The sequence below is a fragment of the Piliocolobus tephrosceles genome, chromosome 15 (genome assembly GCF_002776525.5).
Source record: "Piliocolobus tephrosceles isolate RC106 chromosome 15, ASM277652v3, whole genome shotgun sequence".
Classification (NCBI taxonomy): domain Eukaryota; kingdom Metazoa; phylum Chordata; class Mammalia; order Primates; family Cercopithecidae; genus Piliocolobus; species Piliocolobus tephrosceles.
In genome coordinates, this window is record NC_045448.1 from 93685652 (window position 1) to 93705743 (window position 20092).

Here is a 20092-nt window from a genome sequence, read left to right on the forward strand (position 1 = left end):
TCTGTTGAGGAATATAATGCAGTGTAATAACATATGGACATGCCAACGGGGCATGGTGGCTCACACCTGTAATGCCAACACTTTGTGAGACTGAGGCGGGCGAATTGCTTGAGGTCAGTAGTTCGACACTAGCCTGGCCAACATGGTGAAACCCTGTGCCTATTAAAAGTACAAAAATTAGCTGGGTGTGGTGGCGCACTTCTGTAATCCCAGCTACTCGAGAGTCTGAGGCAGGAGAATACCTTGAACCTGGAATGTGGTGGTTGCAGTGAGCCAAGATCGTGCCCTTGCACTCCAGCCTGGGTGATAGAGTGAGACTCTGTCTCAAAAAAAAAAAAAAATATATATATATATGTATACACACACACACACACACACACACACACACACACACACACACACACATATATGGACATGCCTCTTGCAAGAACATCTGGGAAACAAAGCCTAAGCAACTAGGATATTTCTTGGCATATTTAATGTTTTTTTTTTTTTTTTCTGTAATGTATTAATGATGTTTTTAATCTTAAATATCTCAATTTTCAGATAAGTTGTGAAATTAGCATAATTGCCTTAATTGAATAAAACTTAGTATTATTGTCAAAGTACAATCAGAATTATCTTAATAAATATTGGATTCTGCTTGAATTATTCCTGAAATGCAGTTTCAAAATGCTAGAGGAGAGTATTTGTGAACATAGAATACTAAACAAAATATTAGAATTCAAGGGATTTGCCAACAAACGTAGGTTACGAAAAGAATGCCTATGTGATATAAGGAACTGCATGGCATCTCTTGGTTTCAGAATCTAACTGTCAAAGCAGGACATTGGCAGATTGTAGACTAGAATGACTTTTTCATTTTAGGAATTTTCACTGGGTGGTAAATGGTATTCCAAGTTGATATAGAGATTCCTTGCCTTCTAAAAGGTATTTCGTAATCACAAGGCCAGGTACCTAGAGGTATTATAAGCCTAAGCAAAATATATAAAAATAGATAGTAATGGAGGAAATTAAATAAATAAAAACAAAAATTTTACCCCTTTATAGCCAAACAGAAGCCCCATAGCTTATGTACATACATTTATGTATTTTACCTACAAAGGGTTCTCACACACTCATGCAGCATTGGATATGCACTTATTTTGGATTCAGCTATGACATACTTGGTTATTTGGTATTTTAATATTATTTGCTTCCAATCTGTGCTGTGTGAGTGTGCACATTGCAAACTGATGGGACAGAGGATGTGTTGCTGAGGATGGGCCCAGTGGCATGACAGTGGAAAGGGAAAAAAGAATCCTGGAAGAGAGCATATGTGAGTACAAAAACATTGCAGTTTGGGATTATTTACTACTAAAAGTAGATTTGGGTCTCTTCACACTGGTAGCCCTGGCCACTCTGAGGGGCTCATTGTATGCCAGTGTAGTGCTATAATTGACGTGGAGCCATTGAGAATGGTATAAAGCCATTATACCAGGTGTGGTGGGCTCGTGCTTGTAATCCCTCCCCTTTGGAAGGCTGAGGTGAGGGGATTGCTTGAGTTCAGGCGTTTTGAGACCAGCCTGAACAACACAGACTCTGTCTCTACAAAAAGAAAAATAAAATTAGCCAGGCGTGCTGGCATGTATCTGTAGTCCTTGCTACTTGGGAGGCTTGACCTGGTGGACCACTTGAGCCCAGGAGTTGGAGGTTACAGTGAGCTATGATTGCACCACTGCACTCCAGCCTGGGGACAGAGGAAGACCCCGTTTCCCTTTACCAAAAACAGAATGGTGTAAATTATGTGGTATTAACTCTTAACCCTTTTAAGGCAGAGAGCATGTGAAACATTTTAGAAACTGAACAATGTCAGAAATGAAAGTTATAAAGCTTTGGTTCATAGGCATGTTACTCATTTAGAACATCATATAATGCTAGCTAAGCATTGCTATTTGTGGATGCGTATATTGAATATTATATATTTACTGAAGTATTTAAGCAGTATTTATATAAATGTGTAAACATAGAAGTTGTATGTTTTTCATAGTGACTTTTTTTTTTTTTGAGACAGTTTCACTCTAGTCACCCAGGCTGAAGTGCAATGGCGTGATCTCGGTTCACTGCAACCTCTGCCTCTTGGGTTCAAGCAATTCTCCTGCTTCAGCCTCCCAAAAAGCTAGGATTTCAGGTGCCCGCTGCAATGCCCAACTGATTTTTGTTATTTTTAGTAGAAACAGGGTTTCACCATGTTGGTCAGGCTGGTCTCGAACTCCTGACCTCGGGTGATCCACCCACCTCAACCTCGCAAAGTGCTTGGATTACAGGCATGAGTCACCGTGCCTGGCCCATAGTGACCTTTAATTTGTCACCTGAGCTAGAACATCTTTAGAGTGAAAGGGGGAGCAGTTAGTCATTGCTGGTGCAATGGATGTAAATCAGTACTGTCTCTGGCAAACTGGGCTATTTGGTCACTTTATTTCTGATTCAAAATCAATAATCGAAAAGCTGTCCTTGGCTGGGCACAGTGGCTCACACCTGTAATCCCAGTGCTTTGGGAGGCCAAGGCAGGCGATCACGAGGTCAGGAATTCGAGACCAGCCTAACCAACATGGTGAAACCCCGTCTCTACTAAAAATACAAAAAATTAGCCTAGCTCAATGGCAGACACCTGTAAACCCAGCTACTTGGTGGCTGAGGCAGGAGAATTGCTTGAGTCCAGGAGGCAGAGGTTGCAGTGAGCCGAGACCGCACCACAGCACTCCAGCCTGGGCAACAGACAAGACTCCATCTCAAAAAAAAAGGAAAAAAAAAAGAAAAAAAAGCTGTCTTCAGACCTCTTTCAAGCCCTGTTGAATTCAATAGTTGGTTTTAGTTTCAGATGATTGGTTAGGTAATGTTTGCATCTCATTGGCTCTTTAGTGACAGTTTTCATAATAATTGGCCTTTACATAGTAGAAATATGAAAACTTGATTATTGAAAGGGAAAAGAAATGCATGCAGAGTAAGAATACTAAAATTAATCTTTGCTTTTAATAGTACAAACGTGTTTGCAAGCAATTAAGTGTATCCTGCCAAAAGAAATAGCAGTTCAGATGCTTGTCAAATGGTACAATGTCCACAGTGCTCCAGGAGGACCCAGTTATCACTCAGAGTGGAACTTATTTGTGACTTGTGTTATGAACATGATGGGTTATAACACAGACCGCTTAGCATGGACTAGAAATGTAAGTAAATACAATTGTTTTCTTTATGGGTTATTCTGTTAATGTAATGGTTGCATAATTGGTAATGTAACATTCAGAGTACATAATAGGCATACCATATTCAAAATAATAGAATAATATTAAGGTTTATTGTGTCTATATATTGTAAATCAAATCTCATTTAATATTTAATATTAACATTTTACTAGTAATTATAATTACTGAGCTTTAGAACGTTAAAGCATATATGACTATTTCTTATTTCACCTTTGTAAAATGACTGCAAGTTATACTAGGATTAGTGATAGTCTTGGTTTTATTGATGAAGAAACTGGATCACAAAGAAATCACAGATCTGTGATTTTTAAAAAAACTATGACTAGACTGCATCTTCTGACTCCTTGTTTAACGTTGTTTTCTGAAGACAAGATTGTCTTTTTACACACATGTTGCTTGGGATGTGAGGAGGAAGGTTTGATTTGAGGGGGATTTAAAGTACTTTAGCCTGAGTATCGACTCTGTTAATGGTATAAAGCCTTATCTCTCACCCTCTTCCCCCAGAAACATCCTTACAGGCCCTTATTAGATTATTCACAAAATCAGCAGAGTGGTGTCTTCAGTATTAGTGATCTCTTTCTAGCTCTGGAGATCCCTCGCAGGACAAACTTGCCTCGATCACTCTGAAAAAAATCGCTCTAGATTGTAATTACCCTTTTTCCAGGTAACTCAGCTGTTCCATTCTATACGTTTTAGCCTTGTACAGCAAATCCATTTTTAAAACTTGCTTTTGTCTCAATTATGAAAGGCAAATGTGGAAAATGGAGGAATTAAGAAAATAATTATACTACTCAGAGATAACCACTCTAAACATTTTTGAAGTTACCGTCTGTATAAAAATATCAATGAAAATTTCCCGTATCATTAAAAAATTTTTCTAAAAAACCTCCATCATTTCATCATAGTGTAGTTTTTTGTCATAATTAACCCATAGCTAATAATTGTACCTTGTGAATCTTTTGTTTTCCTTATTGTGAGTAATTTATAAACATCCTTTTTCATGAATCTTTTTTTTTTTTTTTTGAGATGGAGTCTCATTCAGTCGCCCAGGCTGGAGTGCAGTGGCACAATCTCGGCTCACTGCAAGCTCCGCCTCCCAGGTTCACACCATTCTCCTGCCTCAGCCTCCCAAGTAGCTGGGACTACAGGCGCCCGCCACCACACCCCGCTAATTTTTTGTAATTTTAGTAGAGATGGGATTTCACCTTGTTAACCAGGATGGTCTCAATCTCCTGACCTCGTGATCCGCCCACCTCAGCCTCCCAAAGTGCTGGGATTACAGACGTGAGCCACCGCGCCTGGCCTTCTTTTTCACGAATCTTTAACCACATCTCTGGTTACTTCCCAAGAACTGAATCTTAAAAGAGAGACTGTTGGATCAAGTAATGTTTGGAAAGGGGTTCCCAGGTGACATTCTCACCAGCATCATTTACAAGTGCCATTTCCCCATAGTGTTTATTTGTGGTGTGGTGAACCTTTGGTAGCTTACTGAGAAATTTTATCTTATTTCTGTATAAGTGAATGGGAATTTTTTTCAAAATTTCATCAGTTATTTATAGTTCTTATTTTTTGATTTGTATTTCATGTCCTTTCTCTATGTTCCAGTCTCTTCTCAGTCCGGTGGCCAAAGTAATCCTGTTTGATGAAGTCAGGTTACGTTAGTCACGCATCTGCATAGCATCCCCCAGTGACTTCCCATGGCACTCAGAGTAAAGGCCATAGGCTTACAAGATGCCATGTGACCTAGCCCTTGCTTACCTTCCTGGTCTCATTTTTTAATGCTTTGCACACATCATCCCAGCCACACTGGCCTCAGCTCTGTTCCCTGAGCACTGCCAGCAAGTTTCTGCCTCTGAGTGTTTGCACTGGCTGTTACCTCTGTGGAGAATGCTTTACTCCCCTCTCCGACAAGACGTGCTTAGGTCTTTATTGAGATATTACCTCAGTGCTGACTCCTGTCTCTCTATGTAGCATTACACCTGCCTCCATACCTTTAGTGCCATTTACCTGTTTTTTTTTTCTTCTCACTTAAATATAATATAGTATATATTTTACTTATTTTGTTTTGTGTCCCTCCTCCCCCAGCTGGAATGTAAATTCTAGGAAGGCAAAGATTTTTGCTTAGTGTTGTTTACTACTTTCTTTCTCGAGGACCTGTGGTATTGCCTGGCATAGAAGGATACTGAGTGAACATTTGTTGAGTGAATGCCATTTTCCATCTGAGTGAGATACTGTTTTTAAGAGTTTGTGTCTATTTCAGCACATGAAGGAATTGCCCTCTGCAATTTCCTTCAGAAAAATCTTACGGGAAAATAGGGACAATTTTCTTTTCTTTTTTTTCCCTTTTTTAAGATGGGGTTTCGCTCTGTCGCCCAGGCTGGAATGCAGTGGCGCTATCTTGGTTCACTACAACCTCTGCCTCCTAAGTTGAAGCGATTCTTGTGCCTCAGCCTCCCGAGTAGCTGGGATTACAGGCATGCACCTCCACGCCTGGCTAATTTCTGTATTTTTAGTAGAGACGGGGTTTCGCCGTGTTGGCTATGCTGGTTTCAAGCTCCTGAGCTCAAGTGATCCTCCCACCTTGGCCTCCCAAAGTGCTAGGATTACAGGTGTGAACCACGGCACCTGGCCTTCTTTTCTTATTTTAAACAATTGTATCAACGTGACATTATCCTCAATTTTTCTGTTCTTTATTACATGTGAAAAGATGAAGCCTCATAGAAACTGTAGATTTCTACATTATGTAAAAGCACGTCAGCTTTCTGTAGTTTTGTGTATCATTGTCCTTGGAACTTGTTGATGAATACAGATTGTTGTGTCCTAGTCTGGCAGAGAACCTATGCCCCCTTGCGTTTCCATGTTTTGGGGAGGACTGAGCACCTACCTATTTTTTCCTTTGCAAAGAAGGACATGGCTCTTTGACTTACTTATTGCATGATAATTATAAAGGAAGGAATAAGGAAATCAATTCTTGAGGCCAAGTTGCGTTGCCATTTATTTATAGGACTGCATGGTTAAACCCTTGCTATCTTTTGTCCTCATAGTCAAAGCTTAGGGTGAAATGGTCCTCACTGGCAAATGGTTTCATTTTGCTCTGTTCAGATTTATTCTTTTTGTTTTTGTGGAGTACAGAATTTCTGCCAATGACTAGTTACACAATTTTTGGCATTTCTTTGTGCTTTCTTTAATTTGCTGATGTGTTAAATGAGCGCACTGGACTGGAACAGTTGCATTTGGGGTTAACTTTTTGTAGCTTTTGGGCTGCTCTCTTTTTCATTAGCTAAATATTGAATCCCTGCTGTGGGCCAGGCGTGATGCCAGGTTTCTCACATATACCCTAAACAAAACAGACTGTTCCTCTGGAATGACTGTCTTGGGGGAAACAAATACTATTTGATACATGTGTTACGATAGATGAAGGGTGGGGGTCCATAGCAGCGTATAACAGGGTTGGCTAACCTGAGACACATTGAAAGAATGAAGATTAAACAGATCCATGTATGGTATAAAGAGCCATCTTTATCAGGCAGTTTCTACTTTCTCATAACTTCAGGCCTTATGAATCTGATAATTATAGCAGGGACATTCTTTTTGACTGTGGGACTTTGTATGTGTTACATTTTGGTTGAAGTTTTAGGTAAGATAGCTACTGTTTTATTTGTTGCTTTGATTTCACTGTTATTACCAGGTTTTTTATAATATGTATGAGTTGGGCTGTTTTTTATTTGAATGCTTCACAAGCAAACCTCTCTCAATAACATTCAGTTTTAAAAATCACTTTATTGCTGCCTATGTTTAGTTTTTTTATAGAAATCAACTCCATTTAGGTGAGTGAGTTGATAAATATGTAAGATTTTTAGCATAGGAAAATAGCCATTGCCATTTATAGAGTTACAGTTTATTAGTTGATAGTCATTACCCATGTGAAGTAGCTGGGGCAGCAAAGATTATGCCAAGGGAAATGAAGAAGAGCAATTTATAGAAAACTGCTTTTATGTAGTTGTATTAGTTAGAAGATAGGCTCACTATTGTAATAGAAAGGCCTCAAAAGATACAATGGCTCAAACAAAATGTCTCCCTTGCTTACATAACAGGGCTTAGCAGATAAACAGGCCACACAGTTAGTCAGGAACCCAGGCTGATGGAGGATCTTTTGTCTTCGGTTCAAAGATTGCCATTGGTTGACTGCGTTCCAGTCAGGTGGAAGGGGCAAAGAGCCTGGAGGAGCAGGTATAGGACTGGACTGGTCCTGGAAGTGGTGACAGTGACTTCCACTTATAATTAACTCTGTCAAAGGGTCACACCTAACTTCAGAGGAGGCAGGGGTATGTGTGTAGTGTGGCTGTGGGTTCAGGAGAAAGAGGAGAACAAAGATTTTCCAGAGTAGCTGCTTGTCTCTACCATAGAATTGTTAGATAGTTTACTGTAGATGGACTGTAAGTAAATGTTTGCTTAGTTCTAACATTTGACTGATATTGGGTTGATCCTTTGAGACTTATGTATATATATATTGTGGATATGCCTAAAGTTTCTTTTTCTACCAAAGATGTGATGTGATCTGTCTCGTTACAGAAGTAGGAGAGGGAAGGAAACTACTAAAATCAGTACTTAGGAGCCCAGGCACCATTCTAGATGTTTGCACATATTAATATGATTTCATTTCATCTTCACAGTAATCTAGAAGAAAGGTATTTAAATAATGACTTTCCAGTTAAAAAATGAGTTTTGATGGCTTTCCTCAGTTTCCATAATTGGCAGAACTGATTTCTGAATCCTGTAAGTTGATCAGTTGACAGGAACGAGTTTATGATTTATATCTTTTCTTTTGGGGTTGCTTTTCAGTTTGACTTTGAAGGATCACTTTCCCCTGTCATTGCGCCCAAAAAAGCAAGGCCTTCCGAGACTGGATCTGATGATGTAAGCAGTATTATTTCTTGCTAATATAAATTAATTTGTGGATATTCATACTAGTCTCCCACTTCTGTGGTATTCCTATCAATTCCTCTATTTTTCCAACACCTTTCACTTTATTTATTTTAATACTGAATAACAATTATTTTGAAGAGTAGGATCTGTTACATTTTCTGTGGCCTTTAATGATTATCTAAAAATTAATATATGCGTCACTGTATGATTTCAGTTTGGGTTTGTAGACATTTTATTATCAACCGATCACCTGAAACGACAGCATTTACCTTTTTTATGCAGTGTAAATTTTTAAATTAAGGTTCTCAATCATATCAGGTTTCGTGGTATATTCTTTTTTTTTTTTTGAGACCGTATCGCTCATGTTGCCCAGGCTGGAGTGCAGTGGCGTGATCTGAGCTCACTGCAACCTCCGCCTCCCAGGTTCAAGCAGTTCTCCTACCTCAGCCTCCTGAACAGCTGGGATTACAGGTGTCCACTTCCATGTCCGGCCAATTTTTGTAGTTTTGGTAGAGACAGGGTTTCACCATGTTGGCCAGGCTGGTCTTGAACTCCTGACCTCAAGTGATCCGCCTGCCTTGGCTTCCCAAAGTGCTGGGATTACAGGCATGAGCCACCGCACCCGGCCTCCATGGTATATTCTTAAGTGGCCCAAATATATTTTTTTAAATTATAGTATAATTTACAAAAATGAAATACATCTTGAGTTTACAGTTTGATCAGTTTTAATATATGCACACTCAGGTAGCCCACACTCCTATAAAGACACAGAATATTGTTATAAGTCCATAAAATTTCCTAGTTTGGTTTTTTTTGAGACAGAGTCTCGCTTTGTCACCCAGGCTGGAGTGCAGTAGCGCGATGTCGGCTCAATGTAACCTCTGACTCCTGAGTTCAGGCGATTCTCATGTCTCAGCCTCCCTAGTAGCTAGAATTACAGGTGTGTGCCACGATGCCTGGCTGATTTTTGTATTTTTAGTAGAGATGGGGTTTTGCCATGTTGGCCAGTCTGGTCTCAAACTCCTGGCCTCAAGTAATCCGCCCACCTTGGTCTCCCAAAGTGCTGAGATTACAGGTGTGAGCCACCATGCCCGGCCCATGGACATATATATGTGTGTATATGTATATTTATATATATATTTCCTTCCTTCCTTCCTTCCTTCCTTCCTTCCTTCCTTCCTTCCTTCCTTCCTTCCTTCCTTCCTTCCTTCCCTCCCTCCCTCTCTCCTTCTCTCTCTTTCTCTCTCCCTTTCCTTTCCTTTCCTTTCCTTTCCTTTCCTTTCCTTTCCTTTCCTTTTCTTTTCTTTTCTTTTCCCTTCCTTCCTTCCCTTCCTTCCTTCCTTCCTTCCTTCCTTCCTTCCTTCCTTCCTTCCTTTCTCTCTCTCTCTCTCTCTCTCTCTCTCTCTCTCTCTCTCTTTCTTTCTTTCTTTCTTTCTTTCTTTCTTCTATTGTAGCTGACTGTAATCTCGAACTCCTAGGCTCAAGCCATCCTCCTACCTCAGCCTCCGAGTAGCTAGGACTACCGGTATGCACCATCATGCCTGGCTAATTTTTAAATTTTTTTGGTAGAGACAAAGTCTTACCATAATATGTTCCCCCGGCTGGTCTCAAACTCCTGGGCTTCAGCAGTCCTCCTGCCTCTGTCTCCCAAAGTGCTGCAATTAGAGGTGTGAATTTTAATTTAATTTCTTTTAAATTAAAATTCACATCTGTAATTTTAATTTCTTTTAATTTAATTTCTTTTAAATTAAAATTCATGCCTGTAATTGCAGCACTTTGAGGGATAGGGGCAGGAGGACTGCTTCAGCCCAGGAATTTGAAACCAGCCTGGGCAACAGATTATAGTAAGACCAGTTCTCTACCAAAAAAGTTTAAAAATTAGGCAGGCATGATGGCGTATACCTGTAGTCCTAGCTACTCGGAGGCTGAGGTAGGAGAATGTTAAACACTCTTTCATGTGCTCATTAGCTACTTATGTATCTTTTTGTGAAGTTTCTGTTCAAATCTTTACCTACTTTTAAATTAGATTTTAAAAAATATGTAAGCTGTTGAAGTTCTTGCATGTTCTAGACATGAGTTCTTGACCATATTTTCCCTTAGAATGTGGCTTTAACAGTGTCTTTGATGAGTGGAATTTTTTATTTTAGTTATCCAATTTATTAGTTTTTTCTTTTATGGTTAGTTCTTTCTGTATCTAGTCCAAGAATTTTTAAGTTAGAATAACACACTGTATTAAGCTTTATCAAAACACCAGTAAATTCCAAGATCTGGAAATAGCATAACCACATTCTCTGAACCAAATGCAGTAAATCACAAGTAGAACCAAAATAGACTGAATATTTGGAAAATGTAGTCTAATCAGTCTGAATATAAAAACCAGTTGATTATTAGATTATATTACTAGCCCCGGCATCTTATACATGTGGAAAGATGAATACACCAGCTGAATGCAGGTGGACCTTCCCTCTTACCAAAACACAGTTCAGTGTAGTGGCCCACTAAGCTGCCATCTACTTTTCCTATAAAACCTAGCCTGAGGTAATCATAAATTTTCTCTCTCAATCTCTACCTAAATAGTATAATTCTTCTCCCAATGTCTTTCCTAAAAGGGCATGACAAGATTTTTTTAAAATGATTTTTAAAGGTAGCTTGCCTTAACATTTATAATTGGCATCTGGAAGTTGCTTGCTATTTTATAGTTACTTCATTCTTAGCATTGTCTTTTTTTTTTTTTTTTTAAATATACTCTTAGATCAGCTTAATGTGAAAATGAAACTTGAATTGTTTTAAGTGAATTAATTTTCTTTTCTAATGATACTATAAGGAGATATTATTTTAAAAAATTAATATTCTTTTTATTCTTCTCAGGACTGGGAATATTTACTAAATTCTGACTACCACCAGAATGTGGAGTCTCATCTTTTGAATAGATCTTTGTGTTTGAGTCCTTCAGAAGCTTCGCAGATGAAGGATGAGGATTTTTCACAGAATCTCAGTCTAGATTCTTCTACACTTCTCTTTACTCACATACCTGCAATTTTTTTCGTTCTTCACCTTGTGTATGAGGAGCTTAAGTTGAATACTCTAATGGGAGAAGGAATTTGTTCACTTGTTGACCTTCTTGTTCAGTTGGCAAGGTAAGTTTGTTTGTAGGTTAGAAACTGCCAGGAAGTCCTTAGATGACTGTCTTTTCCATGATATCATATGGGGACCTTGTAAATAAGTTTCTGAAATCTACCTTCTCAGAAACTAGGGCATCTCCTGTAAACCACAGAGTTGTTTGAAAATACTGGTTTTATAAGGGCCTGTGAGCCATGTAGGGATTTTTAGTCTCTGTCCTGAGATTAGTGGAAGGTCACGAGAAAATGGAGATGACCTGCTCAGATTTTCGTTTTGACAGAATGACTGGCTATACTGTGGTGGGAGTTCTAGAATAACATCTGCTGTTTTGTATTAATATCCACATTCAAATTGTGCTTTATAGTTGACAAAATCATAATTTACATATAAAGTCTCAAACAAGATAAGTTTCCTATTTTAGTGATGAGGAAATTTGCCTAAATTTGTTTCCAGGGATATGAGTGTTTGATAGTTGCAGACTCATTTTGTTATGCTATCCTTGCTGCAATCTGAGGTTGTCCCTGTCTTTGAGGCACTCATAGTAGATCCACAGAATAATATGTTTCAACACCTTTCAACAGCTTTGAAGCACCTTCTGTGTGGCTCAGAATTCTAGGGTAATATTTATGTGTTGTTTGACCTTTGTGACCTTTGGTGATAAAGAAGTTGAATTTGAATTGAAATGTCAACCTCTGAGTTAAGACATAGTACGTTTTCTAATTTCTGTTGTCTTTTTTGAGATCTTGAAATTCATTCCTGAGATATGGCAATTTTAATCAATGGTAAATATCTCTTAGGATGTCATTACTATCATGAAAATTCTTTTGTAATGAATTTCCAAACCATAATCATGGCTCTCTGAAATAAGTAATGTGTATGTTGGTTTATATTTTATCAGTTTTTTTTAACATATTTGTCTTATTTAATCTTTAAAATTTCAGAGTAAGTTAGTTGGTGTTGCCCCATTTTCTAGAAGAAAATACTGAGTTTTATAAACATGACTTATAGAAGGTCACACAGCTAGTAAATAGCAGAGGAAGAGCTAGATCACGGTGCTTTTACTGTAGTTTTACTTCCACAAAATTTAACTAACAAGAAGAGATTGGGTTGCATTTGTCACACTGGGCATTTTAAAGTCCAAAAATACAATAAAGAGACTCTAGATTTGGTTATCTTCTTTCTCATAAGTAAGTTTTTAAATTGAAAGATTCAAGTAATGAATCCTTCCAACTCTGTTGGGAGAAAGTGCTGTAATACCTTCTTTTTTACATGCTCTTACTGTTTTAGGGACTTAAAATTGGGACCTTATGTAGATCATTACTATAGAGATTACCCAACACTTGTCAGAACTACTGGACAAGTGTGCACAATTGATCCAGGTAAGTAGTTGTGCTTTTAAAGATTTTCTATACAGTGCAGTGACATTTCCTTGTATATTTCTCAATGAATAGCAGAGGGTGTATTTCTTACCATTAGCTTCTAAGTCAGGGGCAATGTCTTTCCACCAGGCAGATTTTAGTTTGTAGTGCTTGTTTTCTGACACATAGTAAGCCATAATATCCTCAGTGTATGGGGAAGATTTTACCCATCCCTAAGGTTCTGACTTGCAAAAGCTTAGAAAGAGCTTCCAGTGCCAAGGATGCTTTCTTTTTCTTTTTTTTTTTTGAGACGGAGTCTCGCTCTGGCGCCCAGGCTGGAGTGCAGTGGTGTGATCTTGGCTCACTGCAAGCTCTGCCTCCCGGGTTCACGCCATTCTCCTGCCTCAGCCTCCTGGGTAGCTTGAACTACAGGCGCCTGCCACCACCCCTGGCTCATTTTTTTGCATTTTTAGTAGAGATGGGGTTTCACCGTGTTAGCCAGGGTGGTCTCAATCTTCTGACCTCGTGATCTGCCTGCCTCGGCCTCCCAAAGTGCTGGGATTACAGGTGTGAGCCACCGTGTCTGGCCACCAAGGATGCTTTTAACTTAGACTTGTACTGTCCAGTTAATACCACTAACCATATGTTACTTAAATTAAATAAAGCATGTATTTCCTCAGTGCACTAGCTGCATTTTGAGAACTCAGTAGCCACATGGGGCTAGTGCTACCATATTGGACAGTGCAGATACAGAGACAGAACATTTCCATCACCACTGTACTATCCTAGACCCTGAGCTAAAGGCACTGAACGTTGGGTCCCAGTTGTTGGAACAGAGTTGAATCCTGGATGATTCTTTTGTTTTTTTTTTCACCTTTAGGGTTAGGACAAAAATTTTGGTTAGATTCCTTTTTTTTTTTCTTGGAGACAGAGTCGCACTCTGTCGCCCAGATGGAAATACAAGTGGTACGATCTTGGCTCACTGCATCCTCTGCCTTCCAGGCTCAAGCAAGTCTCCTGCCTCAGCCTCCCAAGTACCTGGGATTACAGGTGTACGCCACCACGCCTGGCTAATTTTTGTATTTTTAGTAGTGATGGGGTTTCACCATGTTGGCCAGGCTGGCCTTGAACTTCTGACCTCAAGTGATCCACCTGTAGGCTGAGATTACAGGTGTTAGCCACTGCGCCCAGCCTTTAGTTGTATTCTTTATATGCCTTGGGAACAAGAGTTTGCTAAATTTCCATCCAGGATGAGATAAAATATAAGTCATTTAAATTCTATGTTTAATAACATAGTCACTTATTTACTGTGGCAGAAAACATGAAGCAGTTTGGAGAATATGGAAAAATATTATTCCTTTTTTTTTTGAGACAGAGTCTCTCTCTGTCTCCCAGGCATGATCACGGCTCACTGCAACCTCCACCTCCCGGGTTCAAGCGATTCTTCTGCCTTAGCCTCCCAAGTAGCTGGGACTACAGGTGTGCACCACCGGGCCCAGCTAATTTTTTTTTGTATTTTTAGTAGAGATGGGGTTTCACCATTTTGGCCAGGCTGTTCTCTAACTCCTGACGTCGTGATCCACCTGCCTTGGCCTCCCAAGGTACTGGGATTACAGGCGTGAGCCACTGCACCCAGCTGGAAAAATATTATTCTAGTTGTTTCAGAATGACAGGTAACTGTTGATCATCTTCTGTTTAAAATAAAATAATGTTGTCTTAATGTATTTTTGTGTCTTTTTGAATATTTATCTAATTTTAAAGGTCAAACAGGATTTATGCATCATCCATCATTTTTTACTTCTGAACCACCAAGTATTTATCAGTGGGTGAGTTCTTGTCTGAAGGGTGAAGGAATGCCACCTTATCCTTACCTCCCTGGAATCTGTGAAAGAAGCAAACTCGTAGTCTTGGTATGTATGAGGAGTGTTACTACCTATCTTCTTTTTCTTTTAAAATTTAGTTTTAAAAAGTACACCTAATATTAAGTTTTTCTTCCTGTGTATAGTTCTGTGAATTTCGGTATGTGTATAGATTCATGTGATTATTGCAATTAGGATATAGAACATTTGCATCACCCTCAGAAATTTCTCTCACGATTTTGAGATTCATGCAAGTTGTTTCCTGTATCAACAGTTCATTGCATTCTATGACCAATTAGTAGTTTATTGCATGAATGTGCCATGTTGGTTTTCCATTCAAGATAATTGGGTTGATTTCAGTTTTTAGTAATTGTAAATGTAGATGCTGTCAGTATTCATGTTAAGGGTTTTATGTGAACATAAGTTTTGCTTTCTTTAGGACAGGTACCTAGGAGTAGGATTGATGGGTCATATAGTTAAGTTTATGTTTTGTTTTTAAAGAAACTGCCAGTTGTTTTCCAGAGTGGCTCTTCCATTTTACATTTTTACCAGCAATATTTAAGAGGTCATTTACCTGCATTCTTGTTGGTGTTTGGTATTGTCACTATTTTTTGTTTTTTTCTTTCTGAGAGATGTGTAGTTATACCTCATTGTGGCTTTAATTTGCATTTTTCCTAATGGCTAATGATGTTTTGAGGGTTCTAGGTATGACGTCTTGTCAGATACGTGGTTTGCAGGTATTTTCTTTTAGTTTCTACCTTGTCTTGTCTCCTTATTCTCTTAATACGTCAAAGAGCAAAAGTGTTTAATTTTGATGAAGCTAGTTTATCTTTATTTTTCTTTAATGGATGTTGCTTTTAGTGTCATGTCTAATAATACTTTGTTTAACTTCAGGTTTTGAATATTTTCTCCTGGGTTTCTTTATGTTTTACATTTAGATCTTTAATCCATTTTGTTAATTTTTTATAACATGTCAGGTTTTAAGTCAAGGTTTTTATTATTTCATTTGGATATCCAGTTCTTTCAGCACTATTTTTTGAAAATACTATCCTTTCTCTATTGCATTTGCACTTTTGTCAGAAGTCAATTTGGCCACATTCTTGTGTGTCTATTTCTGGACTTTCTATTCTGGTTCATTGATCTTTGTGGCTGTCTATGCTGTAATTACTGTAGCTTTGTAGTAAGTCTTAAAATTGATTAGCGTTAATCCTCCCTTCATTACTCTTCTTGCCTTTTCATACTGATTTTATTTTTATTTTTATTTTTGAGACAGAGTCTCGCTCTGTCGCCTAGGCTAGAGTGCAGTGGCGTGATCTCAGCTCACTGCAACCTCCACCTTCCGGGTTCCAGTGATTCTCCTGCCTCAGCCTCCCAAATAGCTGGGATTACAGAATCCCGCCACCACGCCCGGCTAATTTTTTGTGTTTTTAGTAGAGACAGGGTTTCACCATATTGGCCAGGCTGGTCTCGAACTTTCAACCTCAAGTGATCCGCCTGGCTCAGCCTCCCAAAGTGCTGGGATTACAGGTGTGAGCCACTGCGTCTGACCCATACTGCTTTTATAATCAGCTTGTCTATAGCTACAAAAAAAATCCTGAAATTTTTTTCCAAGAAACACATCTTTATTTATTTTAATTATTTTTTGTTTACTTTGAGCTGTAAATCTCATTATTTATTTATTTTTAGAAATTAGTTTGTTGTTACTGGTTAATACATGTCCAAGATCAAACCTTCATATAGAACCAAAGGGCTGTAACAGCAGATAAGGAAAGTTTCTTGGCATGCCTGTTCCTCAGTCCCCCCATCCTGGAGCAGCCTGCTCATAGGCCCCTTGTGGGCCTTTCTAGGTGGAATCTTCCCAGGCTTGCAGGAGAACCACATGCTTTTGTCCCTTCTCTCAAATGTTGGCAGACTGTAAATGTCTTTGCCCCCTGCCCTTCTTTTTCTTTACGTTTTGCTCTGCTTCATGGTGAGAAGCACTTCAGAGTCTCCCGATGGCTCCAAAACAGACATACAGAATGGTGGTTCTGTTTAAAAAACACAGATTTTTTTTTAATGATAGCAAAATATATATAACATAATATTTGTTGTTGAAATTGTTATTACTATTTTTTGAGATGGAGTCACTCTGTTGCCCACACTGGAGTGTAGTGGCACAATCTCGGCTCACTGCAACCTCCGCCGCTCAGGTTCAAGCGATTCTCCTGCCTCAGCCTCCCGAGTAGCTGGGATTACAGGCGTGAGTCACCAAGTCTGGCTAGTTTTTGTATTTTTAGTAGAGATGGGGGTTCACCATGTTGGCCAGGCTGGTCTTGAACTCCTGACCTCAGGTGATCTGCCCACCTTGGCCTCCCAAAGGGCAGGGGTTACAGGCGTGAGCCACTGTGCCTGGCCTGAAATTATTTTTGAGTGTACAATCCAGTGGCATTGAATACATTCACATTGTTATGTAGCCATCACCACTGTCCATACCCAAGACTTTTTCATCATCCCCAACATAAATTCTGTACCTATTAGACAGTGACTCCCCATTCCCCTTCCTTCCAGGCCCCAGTAATTCTTTTCTGTTTCTTATGAATTTGTCTCTTGTAAGTACAGTGTTTGTCTCTCTGCGTCTGGCTTGTTTCAGTTAGCATGTTTTCAATGTTCATCCATATTGTAGCATCTATCAAAATTACATTGTTTTAAAGGCAGTATTCTATATACTACTCCATTGTGTGGATATACCACAATGTATCATTTTATCTGATGATGGACACTGGGTTGTTTCCACTTTTTGGCTATTATGAATAGTGCTGTTGTGAACCATGGGTGTGCAAATATCTGTTCAAGTCTCTGCTTTCAATTCTTTTTAATATATACCTGGTGGTGGAATTGCTGGGTCATATGGTAGGTAGTTTGATGTTTAACTTTTTGAGGAACTGCTAAACTCATTTTCGTAGTGGCTATACCATTTTACATCCTTACCAGCAATGCAAGAGGAAGGGTTCCAATTTCTCCACAGTCTTGCCAACACATATTATTATTTTCTATTCGTTTTTTAAAAATTATAGCCATCCTAGTATTTATGAAGTATTTATGAAGATACCTAGTATTTATGAAGATATCTTGTTTTGATTTGCATCCTTAATGATTAGTGATGTTGAACATATTTTCATGTGTTTATTGGCCATTTATGTATCTTCTTTGAAGAAATATCTATGCAAATCTTTTGTGTATTTGAAAATTGGATTTTTATTTTTGAGTTTAGGCATTTTTATGCTCTAGATATTAATGTATCAGATACATGATTTGCAAATATTTTCTCCCATTCGGTAGGTTTTTCTCTGAATGTCTTTTCTGTAAAACTGGCATGAGTACTTAGTTTATCTCTCTGGCCTTTCATCTTAGTTTTATCCTCTTGGTATTCCTTTATAACTTGTCAGCTCAGAGATCTATTTATAAAAATATGAATTTATTTTTATTTATGAAAATAACTTTTTATTTATAAAAATATGAACTTTTTAATTTTTATTTTTTTAACTTCTGTTCTTTTTTTTTTTTTCGAATTTTCTTGCACTGTTGCCCAGGCTGGAATGCAGTGGCACAATCTCCGCTCACTGCAAGCCCCGCCCCCCAGGTTCATGCCGTTCTCCTGCCTCAGCCTCCCGAGTAGCTGGGATTACAGGCGCCCGGCTAATTTTTTGTATTTTTAGTAGAGATGGGGTTTCACCGTGTTAGCCTGGATGGGCTCGATCTCCTTACCTCGTGATGCGCCCGCCTCAGCCTCCCAAAGTGCTGGGATTACAGGCGTGAGCCACCGTGCCCGGCTGAATTTATTTTTATTTATAAAAATATTCTGAAAATATCAACAGAAGCCGTTGTTGATAGGTTTTTGTTTTCATCACTATATGTTTTATTGGACCTTTTTTTTTTTTTTCCTAGACAAGATCTTACTCTGTCACCTAGGCTGGAGTGCAGTGACGCAATCATGGCTCACTGCAGCCTCAGCCTCCCTGGGCTCAAGCAATCCTTCCACCTCAGCCTCCTGAGTAGCTGGTACCACAGGTGCATACCATCACACCTGGCTAATTTTTGTATTTTTAGTAGAGATGGGGTTTTGCCATGTTGCCCAGGCTGGTCTTGAACTCCTGACCTCAAGTGATAAATTGTTTTTTATGTGATGTTTAGCTAATGAGATATTTGTAGTAACCTTCTAGCTTATGGTGGCTCTTTTCTATTGAGTCACTTATATATGTATATATGGGAGGCTGAGGCAGAAGGATTGCTCGAGGTCATGAGTTTGAGCCCAGCCTGGGCAACACAGTGAGACTCCGTCTTTACAAAAAATAAAAATAATAAATAAAAGAATTAGCTGGGCATAGTGGTGCATGCCTGTTGTCCTAGCTACTCTGGAGGCTAAGGCAGGAGGATTGCTTGAGTCAAGGAGTTTGAGGCTGCAGTGAGCTCTGATTGTGTCACTGCACTCCAGCCTGGGTGACAAAGTGAGATGCTGTCACTGAAAAGAGAAAAATAATGTTAATTTTCTTCTTTTGCAGAGTATTGCACTGTACATACTTGGTGATGAGAGCTCGGTTTCTGATGAATCCTCACAGTATTTAACCAGAATAACTACAGGTAAGTTGGTGTAATGTTAGGCCTTTGGAAACAAATTTTTGTAAATGTCAATATGAGAATTGAAAAAAGAATTTAATTTTTCTTGTTTGCTTTAGCAGCCATGTCTTACCTTTTTATTACTGTTCTGGTCTGTTGTGGTCTGTTGTCCACAACTGATTTTCAGATATCAGGATTACTTAAAAATCTAACAAATCTTGTATTTTTCAGTGTGGGTAAAAAGGCCTATTTTAGCCTCAAGGAAATTATTACACCATTGTCTCTTGAACAACATGAGTTTGAACTGTGTGGGTCTACTTACAATGAAATTCTTTTCAGCCAAATGCAGATAGAAAATGCAGTATTCTCTGATGTGAAACCCATATGCAGGTTCTGCACGGCCAATTGCAGGACTTGAGCATGGACGGTTTTGGGTACACATAGTGTGTCCTAACCAGTCCCCTGAGTATTCTGAAAGCCTTGACTGTAGTTTTCAACCTGCCACAGTATTGCTTATTTTATTATTTTTTTAGATGTTGTTTGGTAATGGATTCTCATTTACAAATGTCTTCTGAATGTTACATGTTTTCTTTACCAGGATGACTTATCAAAATTTAAGTTTCATTTTGTTGCCTTTTAGCCCCCCAGAAGTTGCAAGTAGAACAAGAGGAAAACAGGTGACTTTTATTTAGACTGTGCTTTTATGTCAAACACTTAAAACAATATTATTTACTGTTCTGCTTAATAATTTTATGTTTTATTCTGTTATAGGTTTAGTTTCAGGCATTCTACGTCCGTTTCTAGTCTAGCTGAAAGATTGGTTGTCTGGATGACTAATGTAGGTAAGAGCTTGTTTGTTACTTCCTAACTAGGCTCTCCTTCCTCCAGACTAGCTAGAACTGGAAGGCGTGAGGAGAGAGGCGCTCTGGCTTTGTGAAAAGGCCTCACAAGATTGAGATTACGGTTCTTCAAGCCATATTCTTTTTTTCTGGAC

At 38.8% G+C, this 20092-nt stretch overlaps 1 protein-coding gene across 5 annotated transcripts in view; it reads left to right on the plus strand.

Moving 5' to 3' along the window:
• ANAPC1 (anaphase promoting complex subunit 1) overlaps nucleotides 1-20092 on the plus strand; it is a 124838-nt gene that overhangs the window by 41513 nt on the left and 63233 nt on the right. For all 5 annotated transcript variants that reach the window (XM_026449780.2, XM_026449777.1, XM_026449779.1 and 2 more), the window contains 8 exons: nucleotides 3019-3206; nucleotides 8085-8159; nucleotides 11037-11305; nucleotides 12576-12667; nucleotides 14408-14556; nucleotides 19044-19122; nucleotides 19739-19775; nucleotides 19870-19940. In XM_026449780.2, coding sequence (XP_026305565.1) covers nucleotides 3019-3206; nucleotides 8085-8159; nucleotides 11037-11305; nucleotides 12576-12667; nucleotides 14408-14556; nucleotides 19044-19122; nucleotides 19739-19775; nucleotides 19870-19940 — 960 coding nt within the window. The remainder of the gene's footprint in view (nucleotides 1-3018; nucleotides 3207-8084; nucleotides 8160-11036; nucleotides 11306-12575; nucleotides 12668-14407; nucleotides 14557-19043; nucleotides 19123-19738; nucleotides 19776-19869; nucleotides 19941-20092) is intronic.